The 19,721-nt window shown below is 40.3% G+C and overlaps 1 protein-coding gene and 1 long non-coding RNA gene across 2 annotated transcripts; both read right to left on the bottom strand.

Annotated features, from left to right (window-relative positions):
• Positions 1-5,024: 5,024 nt before the first annotated feature.
• LOC127531621 (uncharacterized) lies at positions 5,025-9,334 on the bottom strand. Its single transcript, XR_007938754.1, has 3 exons — positions 9,218-9,334; positions 7,293-7,507; positions 5,025-6,966 (listed from the first exon to the last, which is right to left on the bottom strand). It is a non-coding gene; the product is annotated as an uncharacterized LOC127531621 (long non-coding RNA).
• Positions 9,335-9,427: 93 nt separating this feature from the next.
• Positions 9,428-14,195, bottom strand: LOC127531606 (uncharacterized). Its single transcript, XM_051941308.1, has 6 exons — positions 13,270-14,195; positions 13,041-13,182; positions 12,538-12,929; positions 11,817-12,139; positions 11,509-11,690; positions 9,428-11,022 (listed from the first exon to the last, which is right to left on the bottom strand). The coding sequence occupies exons 1-6, from the start codon at positions 13,347-13,349 to the stop codon at positions 10,864-10,866; spliced, it is 1,278 nt and encodes a 425-aa protein (XP_051797268.1). The 5' UTR covers positions 13,350-14,195; the 3' UTR covers positions 9,428-10,863.
• Between the last annotated feature and the right edge of the window lie 5,526 nt (positions 14,196-19,721).

Genomic DNA, 19,721 nt, shown 5'->3' on the forward strand with positions numbered 1-19,721 from the left:
GAAACCAGTTTGCAGAGCTTGAAGAGTCAGCACGCTCTGACAGTGCAACAAAAGACTACCAGTTTGACATCAGACGTTTGAGAAAGAGGAAGAGGTTTGCTGATGAATCTGATGATGACAGTGAAGTAGCTTTCCCTGATGGAAGCCAGAGATTTAAGGTTGAGACATTTTATGTCATTATTGACAGACTCAGTTCCTGTCAATAATCAATCCTTTCCAGAAGGATTGATGCCTACACAGATGTTTGTGACCTGTTTGGTTGTTTATTTGAGAGAGACTGCAGTGATTGTGATGTACGGGAAAAAGCTGAAAAGCTGAGTTCAGCTTGTCCTAAAGATCAGGGGCCTCATTTATAAAGCTTGCGTACGCACAAAACAGGGCTAGAAAGTGGCATATGCCACTTTCTACGCAAAGGTTGTGATTTATAAAAACAAACTTGGCGTGAGAATGTGCGCACCGGTGCGCCAACCTTGATTCTTGATGCTTCCTTATGCACAAAACAGGGCGTAAATCACAAACTTTGCGTAGAAAGTGGCGTACGCTGTGTACATTGTGATTTCTAAAACAAACTTGGCGTGAGAATGTGCGCACCGGTGCACCAACTTTGATGCTTGCTTAAGCACATTTTGGAGACAGAGGGAACGGCAGTGCCGGAGGGTGAAGTGGCGAATTGAAACCAGATTGATCTCAAACCTTTATTGTTATCACATATTAGACTTGTAGAGCCGGATAATCATAAACCCTCATTGTTGTAGATGTTCATATAGTGCGTCATTCGGCCGACGACTGTATTTGCAGAACTATGTTCATATACCAACAGGGGCGGATTGAACGTTATTTCATTCGGTCATTTGACCGAAGGGCCGGTCCACATCTGGGGCCGGTGCAGTAATCTTTATTAAATAATTTTGTTTACTGATCACCTGGCACCCGTATGGCTCATCGGGGAAAGCAGAAGACCCATTTGCAGGGGTGGTCTGTGACGCAGTGGCCCGGGTTCGATTCCTGCCCGCGGCACTTTTATGCATGTCTTCTCCCCATTTCCTGTCACTCTTCACTGCAACTATCACAGTAAAAAGGCAAAAAAAGTAAAGAATTTTGTTCATTTATCCATATGCGGCCAAATGGGATGAGCGTCCAACCATTAATCAGCCCTGTACAGGCACGCAGGCACACATGCTTCACACCACAACCCCCGAGTGAAAATGAATTTGTCTATGTGAACCGAAAAAATGCACATTCAATCAGTTTACAAATTATTTGTACATCGGACATGATCATAGCAAATTTAGTGGCAGGGTGGCCTGGGTCAACTCATGATTCATTCATCCTGACGCACAGCAGTGAAAAGACTGCCGGCCGGTATGGGAGGCCCCTTGAGAAATAAATCATACTTGCTTTTACATTCACCATCAAACTCTCACACATACCCTTGTATATTCTTTTACATTTACTATCTAACCCTCTTACATTTACTATCAAACTCTCTCACATTTACCATAAAACTCTCTTACATTCACTATCAAACTCTCTCACATTTACTATCAAACTCTCTTACAATTACTATCATACTGTTACACATACACTAGTATACTTTCTTACATTCACTATCAAACTCTCTCACATTTACCATCAAACTCTCTTACATTCACTATCTAACCCTCTTGCATTTACTATCTAAACCCTCTCACATTTACTATCAAACTCTCTTACAATTACTATCATACTGTTACACATACACTAGTATACTCTCTTACATTTACTATCAAGCTCGCTTTAATATATTTGAAAAGGAAGTTAGTTTGATCAAACAGGAAGTCTGAATTCTGTCACGGCGAGCGGGTGGACCCGAGCAGAAAGCCACACTACCAGGGCTGGCTGAATGCAAGTGATTTATTGTTTGGGAGTGAAAATGGTGGCTAGGTGGGGGAAAACCAGGGTGTAGGAGCGGGGGGTTCCGGGCAGGAGTGGGGGTCCAGGCAAGAGTGGGGGTCCAGGCAGGAGTGGGGGGTCCAGGCAGGAGTGGGGGTCCAGGCAGGGGGTCCAGGCAGGAGTGGGGGGTCCAGGCAGGAGTGGGGGGTCCAGGCAGGAGAAACCGGTGAAGGCTTGTCGGGAAGAGCCGGAGGGGAAGGAGGATGACGGGGGATCCCGGACAGCTAACTGAGTAGAAACAGGAGAAAACAATGTTAGAAACACGGCCGAAACTCAAAACAGATCTTGCAGAGGCTCGAGAGCGAACTGGACTGAGTAGTTCTTGTTCAATACTCTGGCAGGGAGCGGAAGGCTGAGCCGGTAATTATTGTAGAGGTGAGTCATTAGTGTGATTGTTGTCAGCTGCCCGGGAGCCGTGGAGGTGGTTGATTGCCTGAGTGGAGTCAGCTGAGAAGCTAGACTCCACTCAGGCACCGAGCTGCAAGGGAAGAGACAGGGCAGAGGAGCAGATGGGAGACAGGCAAGGCAGAGGAGCGGATGGGAGACAGGCAAGACAGGCAGGGCAGAGGAACAGGAGAGGGGGAGAGAAGCATGAAAGGGAGGAAACAGATGGGGAAAAGGGGTATTTGGGGATGTCAGGTGAGAAGGACGGGGGTGAGGAGGGAGCCCTGACAAATTTGCCTTCTCACATGGGTTTGAAACCCTCAAAACAAAGCCTGCATCCACTCAAAGCACTGCTAGCTGGCTAAATTGGAGTTACAAGGAGCACTTTCTTTGTTAGAACATTAGAAAGATGAGCATGATATTTGTACTTATTTACCTTCTTTTTCAAGGTCAGTTATAGTTTGTGGAAGTAAATGGCAATGAGGAGGACATTGCTGTTTTTTTCACGGATACACTGAGGTGCGTTCAGAGGATTGTGCAGGAAATTGACAGTGCTGGACATGACGGCATGATTTTGGAAAGGCTATTTGGTGAGCTTCATGGTTATGCATGGAAAATTTCTTTCTTTCTCTCAATTAGCCAGCAGTTAGGAGGTGACAGTCAAAGACATTTACGTGTTCTGGAGACACTGTATACATGTTTTTGTTCCATTTTAAATTCATATGAAAACTCAAGACCAGTTGAAATGAGACAAAGGGATATTTTTACTTCAAGAGTCCCACCAACAATCAGAACTGGCCATCCTGGTCGACCTCAATACAATATATTGCATGGACAGATTACCCACTGTTTGTCTCTTGGAATGAGATGGCAAAGAATAGCTGTATGCTTTGGAATCAGTAGGAGGACACTGTACAGCCATAGACAGCAGCTTCAAATTGGACCACTGGCCTCCACAGCAATGTCTGAGGAGGCCTTGACCGACATTGTTAACAGGATCCTTCAAACCACACCAAATGCAGGAGAAAGGTATGTGCTGGGAAGCTTTCGGTCACGCAACATCAGAATACAGCGCAGGCGTGTGAGACGTTGCATACAACACCTTGACCCCATTGGACGGGCCTTCCGTCGTTGTCATGCAATCCGCCGAAGAATTTACAATGTTCTCACTCCCAATCAATTATGGTGAGTAAGCCTATCTTATAATATTGTATTAGACGTGGTTCTTTTGTCAGTAGCCATTTTATATTTAGTATTTTAAATGTCCTATATAATTATAATTTCATAATTATGTAGATTTATTAATGCACATATATACATACAGTATATTTAAATTGCTAATTGATTTTTACTTTGATTACAGATGTAAAGGAACACAGTATTACTGTAAAATGCAGCTAGAATATTACCTGAAGTAGTCTTCCTAAAGGATCAATAAAATCAATTTAATCTAATCCAATCTTTACAGTAATGTTTAAGGTAAAGCTTTAAAGAAGCCATGGAAGAAACACTAAAATGGTTTACTTAAGTACAAGTATTTACTGTGTACCAGAGGGTAAAAATACTTAATAAATGGTTTAAGTCGAACTTTCATTTTTTAAGTGCATATGTATTATCAAATTATACCAAAATTGCCTAAAGTAAAAATACACATAATGCAGAGGATAATATACGATTCTAATCTTAAGTGGACATATACACATCTTTTAATTCTTAAGGTTACAAACTTCTGCACAGTGAAGCAGACCAATATGAAAACAATACATAGGTGTACAAAATCATTTAGTGACAGGTGCCCATTATTCTTGAACTGTGATTTCTAGGCTAAAGACCTATACTGAAGTTCACATTTTTTTCCCTGTACTGCATAATATTGATGTAAAACAACTAAAATCAAACCTAAAACCTTTGACATTGACTCAGCCGTAAGTATGCACAGTTGCCCTTTTGTTCCTGAGGCCACAAAATTAAAGAACTAAGCTCATCATAACTTCATAATACTGAAGATGCCTACAGGACATTAAGCAGTGTTCCATGAATTTCAATTGTATCAATATGAATCTGAAACGTTAAAACTGTCAGCATACTAAATGAGGAAACAAGTACATAACCTGTCTCCAAAACATAATGGGTACAAGAAAAATAGCACAAAATGTAATAAATGTGTAAAGCAAAAGTACCTCACAATTGTTAACAGAGTACTTGAGTTTGCATGGACAGGTCAGGAAATCACTAAATGCAATGGTATTCATTCTATGGAGGTCCAAACTTAAGGGTTATGAAGGCAGGTTGCAGGGCATCATTTGGCTAAATATAGTAGTAATTGTCTTTTATTCTCCCCACTGGCATATAGATGGAAACCATAAACTGGTGAGGTGGAGAATGGTTTTTTCATGGATGCGTTGATGGCTTTAGTCGAACCATCATATATTTGCAGTGCCTCAACAACAACAGGGCATCAAGTGTACTGCAACTGTTCCGCACTGGTGTACAGAGCTTTGGCCTTCCCTTGAAAGTACGCTGTGACCACGGCATGGAGAACACAGGAGTTGCCCGATACATGCTGGAGAGAAGGGGGGTAAATAGAGGCAGTGTCATAACTGGACGCAGTGTCCACAATCAGAGGATAGAACGACTGTGGGCAGAGCCAAACCGAGTTGTCTCCTTCCACTTCAGTAATCTCTTCACCTTCATGGAAAATGAGGGCATACTGGATTCTACAGATGAACTCCATATGTTTTGTCTACACTATATCTACTTGCCAAGAGTTCAGAGGGCAGCTGCAGAATTCAGAAGTCAGTGGAACAATCATGGATTATCCACACAGGGAGGACCAACACCTCTTCAGCTGTGGCAGAGAGGGGTTCTTAACAGTGCCGGTGCTAGTGCAATGCAGGACAGTTTTGCTGGAAATGATACCTTGGAAATCAGTGAAGACACCCTTCTACAGTTAGACACTGAAAACAATGTAGTTGTTCCTGTTAATGACTTTATTGTAAATGAAACTGTCATGAACAGAGTTAACGAAGCCATAGACCCACTGAATGGTGATGGAAACCATGGCATACAATTATTTTTAGGCCTGGTGAATTTTCTTAGTGAACAGTAGAAAAGCTGCCTAACAGCTTAAACTCCATGGGTTGTTTTGTAACAAATAGTTAATGGCTGCATTTATACAGTGCTTTAATGTGAAATGCCAGAACAAAACAGTTTGCCTCACAACCACAAATCTGATATATAATCAACACTGTTGATCAAAAATGAGTGACAGAAAAAAGGTACAAAAATTTAAAAACAAATTTCAGCTAATCCCTGTAAAAGATCACATCCTTAACAATATTTTTCCCCCAAAACTGTTTTTCCTCTGCAAACACCTAATCAAAGAGGGGAAAGAAAACCAAAACAGCAGTTCATATGTTCATACATTCTAACTGAAACATCCTGAGCACTGCATTGTGGTAGGAACACACAATCTTCAAAAGTTATTCTCTACCAAAACCCTGTGTGTTACTCAATGCAAAGTCCATACTCTCCCTGAAATCCTCGTATGTTTCCAATAGTGGCAACTTAAAGCTGCTGTCCGGAGTTTCCGTTTGTTTTCAATTTATGTATCATTTTTTAACAAAGCTTAAATGTGTTAGTCTAGTTCGATACTATAATATAATGTTAGTATGACGCGATATGAAAATTTATTCCTGAGCTCCGCCTTCCTCTCATAGACCCCCATGTTATTCCAAAAAGCGCCGGTTGCTGCCGACCAATCAAGTTCGAGCTTCAGCTTTGTCATGCTGTCAATCAACGGTTACGCACACAGCAAGCAAGCCCATGCAGAGGTGGGCGAGCTACGCACTACGCAACCGCGCACACATTTGTTTTGCTTGTGGAGGAGAGAGCATCAGGGATCAGCAACTTCCAGAAAAGTTACCAATCCCACGGCTTGTCAGGCCAAGAGACTGCAGGACGTTTTTTGGCTCGGGGTGCTCGCGTCGCTCCCCGACCACGGCCTCCATAGCCCGCCTGACGGCTTCGTTTAGATGCCCGACCTCTGGAGGAAGATGTTGGGGCGTCTGGGACATACTCTTCGTCAGAGGAGTCATGCAATTCTGAACTCTAGATAGAAATAAATAAACAATGTAACACATATACACGCGTAAATGCACTAAGTTTGATAAACAACGTCATCGAGAGGGATACACGAGTGTAATCACATATTGAAACTTTACTCGTTCGTCCTAGCAGATTCATGTTATTTTGGTATTAGGACAAGTTAGACTCAATACAGCATTCTAACGTAATTCCTTTATTATTTACTAAATGTACTAAATGTAGAAGAGGGGAAAACAGCAAAACAGGCAAAATGCTGCTGCACTCCGGGCACTTCTCTCATGTACTGCGCGCGTGCACAAATAAAGGGGCGAAATCAGAGGGTGGGACCACCAGTGTTTTGGGAGACGCTGCGATTCAAACTCCGGACAGCAGCTTTAAGGCAGTTAATGCAGGTGTGTGCCATAGGCAAATAGCGTCCAGGGCTGATGGACTGATCATGCAGGAAATCAACTGATGGCAGTGGGGAGAATCCAACTGGAGGGATGACACTTGCACCCGTCGCAAAAGCTAGGATTTTACCTAGTGCTGAGGGACCCACTTGCTCTAACACAAAAAAAGCAAGCAAACATCAAAAAGAAGAATAAGAATGTTCCACATTATACCATTAAGTTTAAAGTGCAATGCAAAAAGCAAAAGAAATAGATCATACAAAGAGAGAAAGGAAAATTATAGATGGAAGGAAGTAAATGGAGGAGTGAGAAAAGAAACATTAACAGAACTACAAGATATCTAAAAATTCAAAAAGGTATATCATGTAAGGACAGTCAATTCCACAGAGACAGGCTGTAAAAGAAAAAAAAAGTAAAATACAAAACAAAAAACAAAACAAGAATACAGAGGAGTAAAGAACATCTAGCAGGAGTATTTACCTTCTACATCCTGCAGGTAATCCCTCCAAAATGCCACAATACGTTCCTCTGCCATTCTCTTGTTGCTTCCCACAGCAGACAGGCGGATGTGGAAAAGCTGATCCATTGCGTCAGCAGTGAGTGGAGATGGTTCATGACACATTAAAGGTCTGAAACTGTCTGGCTGAATCCTCATTGCATCTAGAACACCAAGGGTCTTCAGGCCCTCCCTAAATCTATAAAAATGACAGACAAAGGCAGTTTCAAATTTAATTAATATTTGTTATTACACTAGCAAGATTCAATTCAATTCAATTCAATTTTATTTATATAGCGTCAATTACAGTCAAATCGTCTCAAGACGCTTTACAGAACCCATATGCCTGACCCCCAGAGCAAGCCCAAAGGCGACAGTGGCAAGGAAAAACACCCTTTTAACAGGGAAGAAACCTCGAGCAGAACCCGGCTCTATATAGGGGGGACCCATCTGCCTGCTGGCCGGGCGGGTTGAGAAGGACAGAGGAGGGCAAGGGGGAGAGATGGGAGAAGAGGGAGGGGTGGGAAAGCAAGGAAAACACAACACACATTTCGATACATGCATGACAGGATATGTGACACAGACAAAGTATAAGCTAACATTGCAAACTGACTCATAATTTACTCTTATGATGTACGGCTTTGACATTAAACACACTCCATATATAGCTAGCAGTAAAATTCAAACTATGTAAGTTAGCATAACAAGTATAGTGAAGAAGAAATTCTCGGAACAACAAGTAAGCCTGCAGCTTGAGAGCGAAGAGTTCTACTAGGATAATAAGGTACTATCAGATCTTTAAGATATGATGGAGATTGGTTATTAAGAGCTTTATATGTCAGAAGAAGGATTTTAAATTCTATTCTGGATTTAACAGGAAGCCAGTGAAGAGAAGCAAGTATAGGGGAAGTATGATCTCTTTTGCTAACTCCTGTCAGTACTCTCGCAGCAGCGTTTTGGATCAACTGTAGATGTTTGAGAGAGCTATTTGAACAACCCGATAATAAGGAATTGCAATAGTCAAGCCTGGAAGTAACAAAAGCATGAACTAATTTTTCTGCATCACTCTGAGACAGGATGTTCCTGATTTTTACAATATTACGCAGGTGAAAAAAGGAAGTCCTACAGACTTGCTTTATGTGCGAGTTAAAGGACAAGATGAAAGAGATGACTTGCTTTAATAATGCAGAATAAAAGCCACACAATCCATGATGCCATCAGAATAATATGGCAAACAGTGAAATACACCTCTGGAAAAAATTAAGAGATCACTGCAATTTTTTCAGAAATAACCATTTTTCATTTTCTGCAAATAAAATCTCTAAATGACAATATTTCTATGTGGACTTTTGGAGTTATGTTGTCAGCAGTTTGTAGAATTAAACAAAAATGTTCATGTTACTTAAACATATACCTATAAATACCAAAATCAGAAGAACTGATAATTTTGCAGTGGTCTCCTAATTTTTTCCAGAGCTGTATGTTTAATGTCTGTAAACTCAAAATAAGTCTGTTCAGATTTTGCCAACACAATTTCAAATCCAGTTCAGTCCTAAATGCACAAGTTAGCAATCATTTCACAGAATTCGAGAAAAAAATACATTAAATGTGTTGTGTTTAAATATGTGTAATTTGAAAAAATTGTGAAAATATAGTTGAAATGTGTGCAAATCTATTTTATCACACAGTATTGAGTTGTTCACTATATATGCTGCTTGAAACCTGCTTTTTTGAGGCACTGTTACATGAATTTTGTTAGCCTAGTTTATTAGCCTATGCAGTGGCTTCATTAAAAATATATAGTACATTTTCAAATGTTTTGTTGTTCTTGTATTTGTGCATAGGAAAGTGGTAGCAAATATCACTCATCAACCAAAAACAATTTCACTGATTTGGATTCTGAACAAACCTTTCAAATGCCCCACAGACTCTGTGAACCACCTGAAACATGAGAATACACACGTGGACAAAATTGTTGGTACCCCTCAGTTAAAGAAGGAAAAACCCACAATTCTCACTGAAATCACTTGAAACTCACAAAAGTAACAATAAATAAAAATTTATTGAAAATTAAATAATCAAAAACAGCCATTACTTTTGAATTGTTGATTAACATAATTATTTAAAAAAACAAACTAATGAAACAGGCCTGGACAAAAATGATGGTACCTCTATAAAAGATTGAAAACTATTTGACCAGAGTGACATGATTAACTCAGGTGTGTCATTTAATTGACATCACAGGTGTTTCCAAACTCATAATCAGTCAGTCTGCCTATTTAAAGGGAGACAAGTAGTCACCCTGCTGTTTGGTGAAAAGGTGTGTACCACACTGAACATGGACAACAGAAAGCGAAGGAGAGAATTGTCCCAGGACATCCGAAAAAAATTATAGACAAACATCTTAAAGGTAAAGGCTATAAGACCATCTCTAAACAGCTTGAAGTTCCTGTGACAACAGTGGCTCATATTATTCAGAAGTTCAAGACCCACGGGACAGTAGCCAACCTCCCTGGACGTGGCCGCAAGAGGAAAATTGATGACAAATTGAAGAGACGGATCGTTGGAATTGTATCCAAAGAGCCCAGAGCAACCTCCAAAGAAATTAAAGGTGAACTCCAAGGCCAAGGTACATCAGTGTCAGATCGCACCATTCGTCGTCGTTTGAACCAAAGTGGACTTCATGGGAGACGACCAAGGAGGACACCACTGCTGAAAAAAACTCATAAAAAAGCCAGACTGGAATTTGCAAAAATGCATGTTGACAAGCCACAAAGCTTCTGGGAGAATGTCCTTTGGACAGATGAGACCAAACTGGAGCTTTTTGGTAAGGCACATCAACTCTATGTTCATAGACTCAAAAACCAAGCATACGAAGAAAAGAACACTGTCCCTACGGTGAAACATGGAGGAGGCTCAGTAATGTTTTGGGGCTGCTTTGCTGCATCTGGCACAGGGTGTCTTGAAAGTGTGCAAGGTACGATGAAATCTGAAGACTATCAAGGCATTCTGGAGAGAAATGTGCTGCCTAGTGTCAGAAAGCTTGGTCTCAGTCGCAGGTCATGGGTCTTCCAACAGGACAACCATCCAAAACACACAGCCAAAAACACCCAAGAATGGCTGAGAGAAAAGCGTTGGACTATTCTAAAGTGGCCTTCTATGAGCCCAGATCTGAATCCCATTGAACATATGTGGAAGGAGCTGAAACATGCCATTTGGAGAAGACACCCATCAAACCTGAGACAACTGGAGCTGTTTGCTCATGAGGAGTGGGCCAAAATACCTGTTGACAGCTGCAGAACGCTCATTGACAAATACAGAAATCGTTTAATTGCAGTGATTGCCTCAAAAGGTTGTGCAACAAAATATTAAGTTATGGGTACCATCATTTTTGTCCAGCCCTATTTCATTAGTTTGTTTTTTTAAATAATTATGTTAATCAACAATTCAAAAGTGATGGCTGATTTTGATTATTTAATTTTAAATACATTTTTATTTATTGTTACTTTTGTGAGTTTCGAGTGATTTCAGTGAGAATTGTGGGTTTTTCCTTCTTTAACTGAGGGGTACCAACAATTTTGTCCACGTGTGTATCTTCAGTTGATCTTTGTCTTTAATGCATTTCAATGGCCTAAGACACCCAGCGTTTGCCAAGTAATCTTGCAGCGGTTCAGTGGCATGTATCAGGTCATCTAAAGATGTACATTCGGACACCTAAAAACACCACACAATAGAAAGAGAGAAACAAATTAAAGCATAGTTTTGCAACTGAGAACAGCAACAATATGATAAATTTGCAGGTTCCTTTTGACCAGTGTTTTACTGTTAGAAAACAACAACAAAGTTCTGACAATTTAGGCAGTTCTTGATTCTATCTCGGTAATCAATTTCGGAGTCTGCACATTTTAGCACAGTTAAACTGGATTACATTGTGCTATTGTACTTTGGTTAGTTAGCCTTCTATCATTGAAATAAATGATGTAGAAAAAGTAACCAGAAACAATCTGAAAAACATAGTACAGTTCACAGCAAAAACTACATTCTTCAAAGTTATTATACAGTGAATAAACATCTTCCTAGAAAACAAAAACCTGGACATTAAAGCCTAGGATTTATTGCAAGTAGTGGGATTAGACTACAGTTGTTTTACCAAAGTAGACCTGCAACTGGCAACTAAAATTGTATTTACAGAGTATTTACCTTTTTAACCTTCTCATAGAGGTCAGGATCAGCAATGTCTTCCAAAACTGGCATTGCTGATGAAGTGCCACCAACAAGACAACGATATAGTGTTGGTGCAATGAATCCTGGTGGAGGACCACCATGGACAAGACTTACAGCAATGGCCTGGCCAGCAACAAAATACCTGTCTTCTCTTAGAGCTACAGCAAACATGACATGGAAGACAAAACACAGGGAAAAAATATACGTCATAAAACCTAAGACAAAGCTAGCACTGAGGGAATAAATATAAATCAGTACACTCAAACGTAAAACAAAGTACATACCGGAACTGTCCAAAGCCAAGTTCAACTTTCCATCTCTTCCTTCAAACATTGGTGACAATGCCAGAGCCTCCATAAGCAACCGCAAAAATTCTCTCCTTGGGCCACCAAGATCCACAGCCTCTTCATCCTTTCCCAAGTCATCTGAGAATTTGATGCACATCTGGTACACTGGATTATAGGACGGCCGTCTGAAGCCCCGCAGAGCACCATCCAGTACTGAAGTTCGATTAATGTTGAACCTGCATCTTCGACTACCGTCAATTTTGGATGCAAGATTGAGGAGCACCTCCTGTGCTGATTCAGTGTTTGGGTTTTCAGATGCTCTGTTTGTAAAAGAAAAAAGAAAAAACAGTATTAAGAGAGGGAAAATGATCACATTTTCAGGACAGTGTTATCACAGAGCTACGTATGTCAAATAAACATCGGTCGTAATTCCCACTTTTTGCACAATCAATGATAACTACAATTTAGTTCATAAAATATATTTTTTTATATAAATGTAATGGCTATGTTTAAAAAAGAAACACAGTAAATGTAAGAGTTTGCTTCTTGTTAGCTTGAAGACATTGTGTTTTTCTATACTTGTGACTTAGATGAAGGTCACATCACATTTATTATCAATTCATCCAGAAAACCAGATAATTCCAGAGTTCACTGACATTTTCTTGCCACTCTATATCGAAAATAATTGCAATCATTTTCATATGAACCACTAACTTACGCATGAGATTCAAGGCTTGCCATTATGGCCTGGTTTAGCTCCTCCTCATCATCATCAGAGAGGTCTGATGTCATCCCCATGATGGAAAGGTAGACAGCATAGTCATCACTGCTATTTGACGGGGTCTGGGTGACTGTGTCACCACTATCCAAGTCAATGACAACAGCTGCTTCTTGTGATGCAGAGGGCTGGGTAGCTGTGGTCACAAGAGCATCAGTTACTTGTAGTGTTGCTGAGGGCTGTTCGGCTCTTGCTCTTGTAAAAGGACGAATAGAAATATTCGGCGCTTTTGCAGTATCGTTTCCCCTGGCCCTTGTAGTCATATGGTAACTGGTAGATGTTTGTGCAGTGTCCACCTCTACACAGTTGTCTTCTGGGTCTGAGTTGTCAACCTAAAAAACATTAAAAACTTGTATTTAGAAAACATTGGGGATAGGCTTATTGCCAAACCATGAAAATGTAGGGGCCAAATGAGACATATACATTAGTTCAAAATATCTTACCGAAAATGGAAGACTGCTCGATGGCCTCAGATAAATCGCCTTTGACTTGAAGATCTTGTGAACAATCAAGCCGCTAAGTTCCTGTCCCTGGTGCAACTTTGGTGATATCAGTGTGTTTCCACATGACATTAAAAGTTCAATACTGAAAAAATAAAGAAAGAATAGAACTCAATTTTCAGCCATTAACATATGAACTACAATGTGCAGCATCTTAATACTCCTACAATACCTGACATCCTCAGGAATTCGGTCTCTGAATGCCTCTCTTAACTCTGCAATGACCGTCCCACTGTCCCATGCTTTCCTCATTTCAAAAGCGCTTAAAATATACCCACTTTCATGCAGCTTCCTTTTTGTTTTATGTTTGCATACTCTGTCCCACGTGGGATCAGGCAATAGGATCACATCCTTGGTGAAGGTAGGATGATTTGGCACAGTAGGCCTAAAAAAAGAGGCATCATCATTACAGTTTCGTCATTTAGCAAACTTATAATTAGACTTAAAATCAGGGCAGGACAATTAAACATTTAAAGAAAGATACTGGAAAGAGCCTGTTCTACATATAATGTGATAGCTACATATATTTTTCATCTGTAAATCAAAGGCCTGCTCAGCTTCACTGAGAGGAACATAAACTTGACTGGAAAAAGCGACAAGTCTGAATGATCACAGAAACAAATTAGACTGACCTGTTGGACAGTATCAGTTTGAAATAAAAATATTCAGCTGTTAATATGATAATTCATCATTAATAAAATGTACAAAAAGCAGCAAACTATCCCTTGGAAATGTAACATCTGGAAAGTATGAACTTAAGGCATAGCTACTACCATAGATAAAGTATGCGAAAAAGATTAGTTAAGGTCTCTCATAACCGAGTAATGTTCATAATTGGTTTTACATTTTTTTCTCCATTGGTTTGGCTCATTTCTTGAAACTGAAATTACATTCTCAAAAGAACATGGACAAATCTCCAAACCACTTTGCAATTGTTCATAACAGAATTATATTTCTCATTCATTTTGTCAAATTGCAAATGTCTTAGTACTTGTATCAATGTCTCAGGACATCTTTGCAAATGATTAAGTACAACTATCCCACTGTTAGCACAGTTAGCCTACATTTAGCACAATTTCCAAGTGAATAGATCTTTTTAATCAAAACAGATTGTTGATTCTCAGTCTAATGCAGGGGTGTCAAACTCAGTTCCTGGAGGTCCACTATCCTGCATGTTTTAGATGTTTCCCTCTTCCAACACACCTGATTCAAATGATCAGCTTATCATCAAGCTCAGCAGAAGCCTGATAACGAGCCTGATCATTTGAATCAGCTGTGTTGGAAGAGGGAAACATCTAAAACATGCAGGATAGTCGCCCTCCAGGAACGGATCTTGACACCCCTGGTCTAATGGTTGCTCTCTCCAAAACATATCAGCATCATTTCATTGTATTCATCTTCACATGCAGAACAGTCTGTTCAACTTTCAAAATTTATCATGAGCATAGTACTTCTTATGTTAGTTGTAATTGTGGGGAATATTCATTTTTGCATGTGTATTAAACTATCATGTTTTTATTGCTTTTGCATATTACTTATAATCATTTTAATTACTCTTTGCTTATCAATTATAATCATCATTTTAATTACTTTTTACTTATTACTTATGATCATCATTTTATTACTTTTACTTATAATCATCATTTTAATTACTTTTGCTTAGTAATCATGTTATTACTTTTATTCGTTACTTGTAATCATCATTTAATTACTCTGTTACTATTACTGATAATCATTATTAACCTTCGTTTGATCATATTATGTGTTAATCATATATTAATGTGCTTGCAACTTGTATTAACTCTATACTCAAATGTATTAAAGTGCTTATGGGTGCATGTTTGAATTCTAGTTCTGGATGTGCAGGTTGTCACATACGCACAGAAAGGCAGAGAAAGGGTGAAAAGTTCAAACAGCAGCTAGATGCTGATGTGGAAAAATTAATCCACTGCTGTAATGAATCTGTGTCTGTGTGTGTATCTGACAGCAGGCCTTTTTTGCCCTCTGACTGAAATGGTTTACAGATAGCCTGTGGTTTGTTTCCTCTGGAATAACTGCCAATATCAACAAAAGTATTGTTTGGAGATAAGGGTGCAGGTGTTCGCGTGAGAAAGCTTGGGGGAGGATGTCTCCCACAGGGGAGGTGCCGGCAAGCCACGAGTTTCCAATTAAAATTATTAGGGAGTAAAGATTCGCTCTTTCCTTAATTGTGCAATACTGGCAGCTGGCAGTGGCAAAAAGAGAGATGGGTTAAGGGCATGAACTGACCTCTGCTCGGAGGGTTTAAGGGGTTCAGTTGTCAGACAGTGGGTTCAGAGGGCTCCCGGGACCTTTCTCAAGTGTTTGTTTGTGTCTGTGCTGTATCGAAAAAACACTTTACATCTTGGCATCTGCAGATTTGGCTCCTGGATTCTCTGATGTTTCAATGGTGAGACTTAGATATTTTGAGACCTAGAACTTAGGATCAAAGTGTTAATGCATAGAGTGATCAGGTTACACAGAGATCTTACGTAGTGGGGCAACTGGCCCCCACTACAAAGCTTAAACAAGAATAAAAGTTAAAGTATTGAACCATAAACAATGTTGAGAATTAGGATTAATATATTTAGCTTAGTGAGGAAATACTATAGAAGAATCTAAATTAGCAATGTATTAAATTAACAATAAAATGGGAAAGAACATAGGAATCTGGTATTAATTAAATAAGATTAAAGTAAATCAATAAAGGGAATGGGATCATTCAAATCTGCCATAAAGGTGTGATTAAATTATCAAATTGTTGTTTAAAGTTAAGTTGAATAAAACTGAATCAGTAAATTGTTTAATTCAACACCAAATGGAACAGAAATCTGCAGATCTCAGCAGAACTGAGCTCTTAAAAATCTGTGTAAAGGTCACAGGGAGCGGCCACATACACACACATTCAGAGACACCTCTTGCAGGAGGAAGACGGAGGTGATTGGACAAGACCCAAGACATCCGGAGAGGCTGTCTCAGCGTGGGGCCAATCAGAAGACTGCAATTTCTTAGTTTAAAAACTCATGTATTAGCTTAGAGATTCATTCTTTCTTGTGATCACAGCTGCATGCAGAGAACCATTGTCTAGCTTTAGCAGTTTTCTGCTGTCAGCATCTGAACAAGATAGAATCTGCGTGCACGCATATCTGTCCATCCTTTGCATTTTTTACTAAATATTCTTAACTGAATATTTTGAGTCTGAGTCTTCCTTGCGTCGTGTTTTTCCTCAATAGCAGTAACAAAAAAATCCGTTTTTCCGACATAATTCACCAGCTTTATTTGCAGTGCTGCAGGCTACATATAATTTTCCTTTGTTTTGTGTATGTGTTTATATTACAGTTTTATATTACAGTAAGGTGTACACATTTTCTTTTTACTCTGATGTATGGTAGTAACTTTATGTATGTGAATATATATTTTTTCAGTTGCTAAAACAATAAAATGACATGCATTGCACACACTTAAACTGAAATAGAGAGAGCAAAACCTTTTGTCAAGCCTCCAAAACTCTAAACACCTTTTCTGCTTCACACATTTTGCTGCTTTTAGCACTAATTACCTCCGCCAGGAGGTTATGTAATCACCGGAGTTTGTTTGTCTGTCCGTCTGTGTGTGTGTCTGTGTGTCTGTGTGTGTGTGTGTCTCTTTGTCTGTTAACAGCATAACTCAAAAAGTCATGGACGGATTTTCACCAAATTTTTACAGGATGTCCGGAAGAGCAAGAGTAAGAATCGATTAGATTTTGGAGGTGATCCGAATCACCGTCTGGATCCAGGAATTTTTTGAAGGTCGAAGGACAATTGAGAGATGGCCTGACGGCCATCTCTCCATTGGACAGACAGAGGTCGCTGCAACGATCCCGGGCGACGGCCGAATCCCCCGCGATAGGTTCGGGCTTCCCGGGCGAGTCGGGACCGACGAAATGAAGCGGCAGCGACGCGTGCGGTACCGTCACACGCGCGCGCAACGGTACTGTCACGTGCGTGCGGCGGCGACGCCTGCGGTACAGTCACACGCGCGCGCAACGGTACCGTCACGTGCGTGCGGCGGTGCCGCGTGCGTCGCTGCAACGATCCCGGGCGACGGCTGAATCCCCCGCGGCCGCTTCGGGCTGCCCGGGCGAGTCGGGACCGACGAAACGAAGCGGCGGCGACGCGTACGGTACCGTCACACACGTGCGCAACTGTACGTGCGTGCGGCAGCGCCGCGTGCAAAACACTGTGCTGTTACACTGTACATGCATGTTATGCTTTCTGCACAAACTGCTGAAACTCAATACAATCCGTCCATGACTTTTTGAGTTATGCTGTTAACAGACAGACAGACAGACGGACAGACAGACAGATGGCCTGGCGGAGGTCTGCGCTCTCCGAGTGCTTTTCTAGTTTAATGTACGTTAGCGCCTCCATAAATACACACTTAGCTGCTGGTCCCCCGTAAAAAAATACCCGTGTGTGTGCCCTCACCAAATTCTTTGCTTGCCACCTGGCTTAAAAACTTTTTTGGGGGAAACCCTGTGCTAACTCACCTCTTTTTAGACTTCGAAGCCCATCCTCCAAAATACTGCTGGGTCTGATATCGAGGTCGCATGACTTGATTCACGCTGACACTAGCATTAGCTCCAACCGAAGTAGAGGCGCCTCGTTGGCTCCCGGTTCTGAAAAGCCGCCGCATTTCTTCCTCAACGGCCGCATTGGATGCGACTGTGGATGGCTGTTGCCGTTGTTGTATTACGTTAGACACTGCTGTGACGGTTGAAGAATTTAAAATGTTATTGAGAAGGCCGATGGCTTCATTGAGCTGCTCTCTGTCCACCATACTGTCATTTCTATCATTTTCGTGTACGTAAACTTGCGCCTCTGCTCGGTATCAAAGATGATAACTAATCAGAAACACAGAATTTAGCGGTACTTCCGTTTCAAGCAAACTCACTTCCTTTTCAAGTAAACTCTCTCACACATACTACTATTCTCATTCATTCACATATACTATTCTCATCTCACTTCTCATTCATTCACACACTATTATTCTCATTCGCATACTATATTCTGTCTGATTTGATAGTAAATATAGAAGAGTATACTGGTGTATGTGAGAGAGTTGATAGTAAATGTGAGAGAGTTTGATCGTAAATGTGAGAGTTTGATCGTAAATGTGAGAGAGTTTGATAGCAATGTGACAGAGTTTGACAGTAAATGTGAGAGAGTTTGATAGTAAATGTCAGAGAGTATACTAATGTATGTGTGAGAGTACGAGAGTATGATAGTAAGTACAAGAGTTTGATAATAAATGTAAGAGGGTTAGATAGTGAATGTAAGAGACTATACAAAGGTATGTGTGAGAGTTTGATAGTGAATGTAAAAGCAAGTATGATTTATTTCTCAAGGGGCCTCCCATAGGATCCATCTTGGCTCCAGATTACTGGTATTGGTAAGATTAGGTGCAAAAGTAAATTAAAATGCACATTAACTCAACGTCATATTCTTGTTGCACATCAGCTCTAGATATAACTGATCCAATGTAATAAAAACAGTGCATGTTAACTTAAAATCTTTATTACCACCTGACCATATTCTGTAATGTGAAAAATTAACAAAAGCTTTACTTATAGTAATAGGAGATGAGTATCAGCACATGAGCTGGTTTACAAGCGGCACCCCATACTTTGCAGCCCATCAGGTCATACATGAAACAAATGGAGACAGATGTTACATTATATGAGATGCAAAATTTGAAATTTTTAACTGGCACCATTTACCCCAACATGTTTTCTGCAAAGGCTCAACTAACTCCAAGTTGTTCCCTTTGGAAAGCCATATCCTCATATACAATGACTACACCAGTGTTTCAGCATTTTACATGAACCCAAACCCATCCACCTGTGTGCTTTCTTTACAGTAAAATATGACAGTTAAAAGTTTAAAAAAATATCTGCTGCTTTGTTTACATTTAAACCAAGTAGTGCTGAGACTGCTGTCAGAATGTGAGTACCTTGATTTCATTGCATTGAAAAGCACTACCATTCATACAACTGATTCAAACTCCCACTGCAACTTCCCCAGGACCCCGCAATACCCTCCTACCAGTTTGAGCATGATCTGATGTACCGTTGTCAAGATATGCAATGGTTTCTATGCAGAATGAACACCTCAAAAAATAGTTCCCAATAGACTTTGTTTACATTTAAACGAAGTATACAAGTGTCAGTGTGCAGACAGTTCTGGTCAGTGTCTTACGGATTTCAGCAGGACAACAGGACTACACTGAAACTCGCAGGACATCGAGATTAAACTCGACATCAAACTTTTAACAAAGTCCAAAGAAGCCAACATTTTTGAGGTAAGTGACTTCACTGTTCTGTTTGATGAAGCAAACACCAGAGGAAACATTCAGAAGGCAGTTTTTAAAATCTATTTTTCTACAACTCTGTCCAATTTGTAATGAAATCCGTGAGTCAGAACAGGATGTAACACTCAGTTTTGTACTTGTCTTGTCATTTTGAACATCTTATTATTAAAAAGTAAGATCTTAGCAGTGTGGAAGGGAAGTGATGTGTTCAGGTTTGGTCATAACTGGATAACTAAAAACAACCAGTACTCCTGCATT

The sequence above is a fragment of the Acanthochromis polyacanthus genome, chromosome 21, assembly GCF_021347895.1.
Source record: "Acanthochromis polyacanthus isolate Apoly-LR-REF ecotype Palm Island chromosome 21, KAUST_Apoly_ChrSc, whole genome shotgun sequence".
In the NCBI taxonomy this organism is placed as follows: domain Eukaryota; kingdom Metazoa; phylum Chordata; class Actinopteri; family Pomacentridae; genus Acanthochromis; species Acanthochromis polyacanthus.

Coding starts and splice junctions, on each gene's coding strand:
- LOC127531606 (XM_051941308.1), bottom strand. CDS start 13,349: ATGAGGAAAGCATGGGACAGTGGGACGGTCATTGCAGAGTTAAGAGAG. Junction 12,930..13,040: donor CGAGCAGTCTTCCATTTTCG/GTAAGATATTTT, acceptor AATGTTTTTTAG/GTTGACAACTCAGACCCAGA. Junction 12,140..12,537: donor GCAAGCCTTGAATCTCATGC/GTAAGTTAGTGG, acceptor TTTTACAAACAG/AGCATCTGAAAACCCAAACA.